Source organism: Capricornis sumatraensis, chromosome 18, assembly GCF_032405125.1.
Source record: "Capricornis sumatraensis isolate serow.1 chromosome 18, serow.2, whole genome shotgun sequence".
NCBI classification, from domain to species: Eukaryota; Metazoa; Chordata; class Mammalia; order Artiodactyla; family Bovidae; genus Capricornis; species Capricornis sumatraensis.
This window is the reverse complement of record NC_091086.1, coordinates 22408219-22414402: the sequence shown is the minus strand read 5'-3', so window position 1 is coordinate 22414402 and position 6184 is coordinate 22408219. Positions and strand designations below refer to the sequence as shown.

Below are 6184 nucleotides of genomic sequence, written 5' to 3'. Positions count from 1 at the left end.
GCAGCGGCTGGGTGTACAGGTTCTTTTTCTTGTGGATTTTTTTTTTTTTTTTTTTGCCTTTAACGGCTGAAGCTTAAAGTTCCCCCGCGAAGATTGGGGGGCAGAAGAAGCGGGAGGCAATTGCTGGAATCAAACTGATTCTGAAGCCAGTTCGAGCCAAGGTCGCCTCTCACAGAGCGGAGGAGTTTCTCTCTTGCCCGGAGGCTAGAGCCTCTTTACGCAGAGCGCCATCCTTCCCCCGGGGGATTGAGGCTTGGGAGAGGCTTGGGAGGAGGAGGTCTGGAAGCAGCGCGCCTAGCAGCTGTGAATGTCAGAGGGAAAGTAGCAAAGGTTTTGATTCCAGAGGACTAGGGGAGGCAGAATGAATGGGATGGGCCTACTCGCCGCTACTCCATCATCATCGGCGGCAGAACTTGCACTTGATGATCTTCTTAAACGCGTTTTGGAAGTCCTTGTTGAAGTAGGCGTAAATGACAGGGTTAAGCAGAGAGTTGGAGTAGCCCAGCCAGTTGATTATGGCCCCCAACAGGGTAGGCATGTGGCAGCTGCTTTCGCAGAAGGGCAGGACTAGGGCCACGATGAAGAAGGGCAACCAGCAGAGGATGAAGGTGCCCATGATGATGCCCAGGGTCTTCACCGTCTTCCTCTCGCGGGCCAGGGCCATCTTGCGCTTGGCCTCGGCGTTGCGCTCATTTTTCTTCTCGAAGGAAGCGGGGACGTAGGAGACAGCACGGGCTTCGCTGGGCAGCGGAAGGTGCTCTTTGGAGTTGCCCACTCGGTGAACTTCGATCACTTCCAGGGCGGCGCCTTCTTCGCCCTGCCTCACGGCTCCATTGGCGCACGGAGCCCCTGTTACCTTGTTCTCAGTGCCCTGCCTCCAGTCTCTGCTATCCGACTCAGCACTCACGCTTTTTCTGGGCTGCGGGGCTGGCGACGCCGCTAGGCGATGGTTGGCTGCCTTCTTGTCCACCTTCTTAACTGTCTTGCGGATGCGGAATCGCGCGGCTCGAAAGATGCGCCCGTAGAGAACCAGCATGAGCAGCAGAGGGATGTAGAAAGCGCCGAAGGTGGAGTAAATAGTGTAGCCGTGGTCCTTGCTGATAGTGCACGCGTCCGGGTCCGAGCGGTCTTCCGGGGTGCGCCAGCCCAGCATGGGCGGGATGGAGATGAGGAAGCCAATGAGCCAGGTGAGCGAGATGAGCGCAGCGGCGCGCCGGGGCGTCCTCTTGTTCACGTAGTCGATGGGGTCGGTGATGGCCCAGTATCTATCCAGCGCGATAGCGCACAGGTGCAGAATGGACGAGGTGCAGCACAGCACGTCGAGGGCGATGAACAGGTCACAGGTGACCTGTCCCAGAGTCCACTTGTTGAGCACCTGGTACAACGCGGCCATTGGCAGGACCAGCACCGACACCATGAGGTCGGTGATGGCCAGCGAGCCTATGAGATAGTTCGCCACGTTCTGCAGGGAGCGCTCCAGGGCGATGGCCGCCACTACGCACGCATTGCCCAGCACCGCGCAGAAGATGAGCGTGCCCAGCACTAGCGAGGTGATTACTTGATAGCTGAAGGTCACGTCGGAGATGCCAGTAGCGTTGCCGCGTGTCCCGAAGGGACCCTGGGACGACGTGGTGTTATTGCCCTGCCGGGGGCTGAGCACATCCATGCTTGAGCGCCAGGCAGGGGAGGGGGAGGGGAGAAAGAGTTGCTCCAGGTTCCCCCTCGCCCCTCCCCCTGGGGTCTCCCGCCCCTGTTTCCTGGGGAGTTTCAGCTAAGAGAGGACGCAGGGGCTCAGGAAGTTCTTACTGCTCAGGCGAAGGCATCTTGCAGAAGCAGCTAGCTTCTTGGCGCTCCCTGGGTTCTCGTAGTGCAGCGCGCTCAGAGACTCCAGCTGGGAAACGAATTGGCTGGAGAAACAGCTCCGGGATCTCCGGGCGGCGGAAAGGTGGCTGGAACGTCTGTCCCTTGCTGTCCATTATACTTTGCCGCTGCCTAACTGGCTGCCATACCACCCGGAGTCTCCCCACCAGCAAAGAGTCTCCAGTCTTAGAAGTGTCTGGAATAGAGAAACACCATCTTCCACAGTCACTCTGTAACCCTCCTCTTCCTTGCTTCTCTCTCTCCTCTGCTACTCTTTACTCTCTTCTCTTTCTCTTAAGCCTCCTCCGTCTCCCTCTTTCTCCCACTGGTCATCCCTCACTCTCCCTCCCTTCTCGCTCTGCTTTATCTCTCCGGTGTTGCTCCGACAGCCAGACTCCCTCCCTCCTACGCTAACCCTCCGTTCCTAACACTTCCCCAACCCTGAGTGCCCCTTTCCTCTGGTTCCCCGCCCTCCTCTCCCTCTAGCTCTGCCTCTGCGTTCAAGTCCCTTTTTGTCGACCGAGACTCAGAACTCACTTACACACACCCGATCTGCCCATCAGACCAACATTACAACAAATAACTCCGCCTCCCACCCAGCCAAACTCGAGAGAAAAAAAAATCTAACCATATACATTGCTTCATATTTGTCAAATTCTTTAGTAGACTCAGCATCACTGAGTGGCAATAGGACAAGAGAGGAGCAGGCATAAGGACCCTGAATGGGGACGTGGACAGTCCTGGGTCAGTCTGAAAATTATTACTAATAGATGGAAAGAAGATGGAGTGTGTCTTAGCTTTTTAAAAATCACCCCCGTTTGTCATCTCACAGTCCAGCTTGACTCCTTTGCCTCTGACTTTTTTTTCCAACCTTGAGAAATTGGGTGAGAAAGCAGTTAAAAAGGACACGTCAAAGGAGAGGTGAAAAACTGCATTTCAAAGTGAAGAAAAACCCGATTCGGTCTGTGTTCTACACACACACACACACACACAAACTTGCCTTTCCATTCAGTTCAGTTCAGTCTCTCAGTCGGATCTGACTTTGCGACCCCATGGACTGCAGCACTCCAGGTTTCTCTGTCCATTACCACATTCCAGGGCTTGCCTTTCCTTTACCATTGCCTTTTTAATTTCAATGAACATTGTCATCTTCCACAGCTTTGTGCCAAGTAAATTTAGGGGAGATAATTTGTTTGACTTTGCGTTATAAATGAGGTTGGGCATTTTTTAATGGCCCTTTCCTACCGGTTTTCCAGCATCTACGGAGAACTTGGTGGAATTCCTGGTTGCTGGTTGCAGAGTTCTTTCGGGCGCAGAAGCTGGGTTCAGCACCTGGGACAGCTCTAGGCAGTAAGGACTTATGTCGCCACCTACCGGCAAACGCTTTAGAGCGCCATCTAGAAACCCTCGTCTTGCAGAAAAGAGCGTGTACTGAAGAAATCCACAACTTCAATAAAGATGGTTATTAAAAGAAAAGTAACTTTGAGTTTTCTATTTTTTCTATTTTATTCAAAATTTTCTTTTAGTATCATCTGTTGCTTTTAATCGTCTCTATCAAGTCCATTATGTTTTCTGGCCTTTTTTTGAAAGCCTGCAACATGTCATTCACAAGTTCTATCTAGAAATGCAATTTTAATAGACCTAGGGAAACACCTTCACTTGTGTTGATTTTGTGCTAACATATGCTGAACTTTGGAACTCATACATTTGCACACATTCATCAATGGGGAAAAAGCATTATTGGATTTTCCAAATGGGGATGACTTAACATAGAAGATAAAAAGACTGCTAAGTGTTGGTTATCTAAGCTGTTTCCTTTACCAAGGAAACCAAATTTAATTCCATCTGCACTTAGGTAAAGAATGGGATTTCTACTCCACTAGAATAACACATAACGAAATTCACTTATACACTCCGATTTCAGGACTGAACTAAAGTACAGAATGCAATCCCAAAAGTAGATGGCGCTAGATAGTGTGCACAGATTCACTACAGGATAGCAATAGTCTTAGCATTGTGTTCAAACTTGAGGTCTAAATGCTCCAAGACCAAACAAAAGAGCAATCATAAAAGTGTCAGAGAAAATCTTGTTGTACAGGACGATGTATTTGGAGATGGATTGTTTTACAATGCCGTGCTGGGCACAGTTCCCACTCAATCATTTCAGCATGCCACAACAATGAACCTGACATTTATCATGATTCAAGGCACTGAAAATAAAGAGATAAGTACATATGGTAATACTGGCTACAGACTCTGAAGAAGTCTTTTTAAAATTTGTGTGGGTACTCATTCTCCCCTTTAAAATCTCCTCACAAATACAAAGCTAAATAACTTTATTAAAATACAGTTGCAGTTTCAGCAAAATTTAATAAAAAAAAATAATTATAATCTAGATTCTCCCAAGGTAAAACTTGGGAAATATAGCTGATAACATAAACAAAGAGTAAAATAAAAGAAATTTGAATTAGAAAATATTAACATGTCAAGTACAAACTTGAATAAGAATTTTGTCAAACTTAGCACATGTCAGCATAGGGTAAGTCAGTAAATGTGTCGGTCAGCAACTCTGCATTCATTATTACTAAACACAAGTTGTTTAATAACTAACAAATTTATTTTTCTGAGAGCTAAAATGCTGTTAATTTAGTGTTAATATTTCTGAGATCTGACACTTGCTATTCTGCTTTAATATTTTACAGCACAGCTTTTTCTTTATTCAAGTTGAAAAATCTCTCAAGAGGCTCGTGTTTTTCTTAGAAATAGTGTATATAATATCTCAAACATTTCATTTCAATGAGACTATATAGAAAGTTTATAAACACTAGGAAGAAAATAGAAGTATAAAGGACATGCAGCACTGACTATGGTCCTACAACCTGCATATGACTAATAGACAATTACGTAAAACTTTTATTAAACTAAAAATGTTGTGATATATATTAAAAGCACAATGATGTTGCATTTTCCTTATGTTCACACTTTGCCAGTTCTTCTACATTTAACTCTTAATGATACAGAATCCCAGATATGCCAGAAGAGATGGTACAAACAGAAGATCCTAGATAAAGAGTTAGGCTGTTATTCTTTGAGGACTCTGAAATTAGCCTAAAGAAACACTAGCCTGAGAGTGAATATTATTGATGACATCATTTGAAAACAAAACTTCTAGTCATTCTGCTTTTATGGATCTAGGGTTTGATGCCTCATCTATTATGTGACATTTCTCTAAAATAGGTTATGGGAGATAAAGATTTTTAACATCTTCTCAGGAAATTTGATACAAGCCAAGCATTTCAATGTAGTTCTCTAACCAGGGACATAAGATTAAAAAGATGTTAGGCTGGAGTTTTTCTGTAAATCTGACTGCCTCATTGTTCCCAAAAGTTCAGTAATGGTTGGGTCTTCTCAATAATTGGTATGTTCATCTATAATCCCCAAACTGTGGCTGATGTTTCTATTAGTGAGGGAATAACCTATAGAAGAAATAATTGAAAATTGGCTTAAATTACAAAAATAAATTTTTGAACTATTTAAAAGTGTTTTTATATTTTAAAATAAGTACATAATAAAACTAAGATAGATTATTTTTTGTTTTTTAATTTTTACAATGTTGTGTTCGTTTCTGCCATACACAGCTGGAATCAGCCATAATTATACATATATCCCCTCCCTCCCTTCCCCCATCCCACTTCTCTAGGTCATCACAGAGCACCAGACTAGGCTCCCTGTGTTATACAGCAACTTCACACCAGCTATCCATTTTACACACAATAGTGAAGATATGTTGATGCTACTTTCTCTATTCATCCCACTAGAATAGATTATTTTTTAATTAGAAATATCATTCTGAATTTAATTCACCCCAATCTTCAAATACTAAAGCAGCAAGGCAATTGTAGTTTTTCCAGAATTATGATTTATTTTTTTACGGGAATTTGTTAGGGATTTTAAAAAAAAACTTCAGAGAATTTTGTTTAGATAATTTAGGAAATGTGGTCTTCTGATTATCAGCGATAATTAACTGGTCCTTTATAAGAAATTCAACCAACATGCAAGAGAAAAAAAGTCTTTAAAACTAAGCCCAATTTTTTTTGTGTGTATATAATTCTCACCGTGCACCCTCCTCAGATGGTAGCATTCCTTAGCTGCTATTTCTATATGCCGGACACTTATGCAATACCCAGAACCACACCAGGTCTTTAGTGGGAAAACACAAATGATGGAAACCTTGGTCTCTGCTTCAGTAACTGTAAGATTGATTTGGTTCGTTTAACACAATGTTGAAAACACAGCATGTAGAGAAAGAAAAAAAAAGCAATTC

At 44.4% G+C, this 6184-nt stretch overlaps 1 protein-coding gene across 1 annotated transcript; it reads right to left on the bottom strand.

The window, feature by feature from the left end:
• Positions 1–397: 397 nt before the first annotated feature.
• Positions 398–1666, bottom strand: HTR1A (5-hydroxytryptamine receptor 1A). Its single transcript, XM_068990739.1, has one exon. The coding sequence runs from the start codon at positions 1664–1666 to the stop codon at positions 398–400; it is 1269 nt and encodes a 422-aa protein (XP_068846840.1).
• Between the last annotated feature and the right edge of the window lie 4518 nt (positions 1667–6184).

What these genes read in the sequence shown, in the direction of transcription:
- HTR1A (XM_068990739.1), bottom strand. Translation starts at nt 1,666, where the DNA reads ATGGATGTGCTCAGCCCCCGGCAGGGCAATAACACCACGTCGTCCCAG.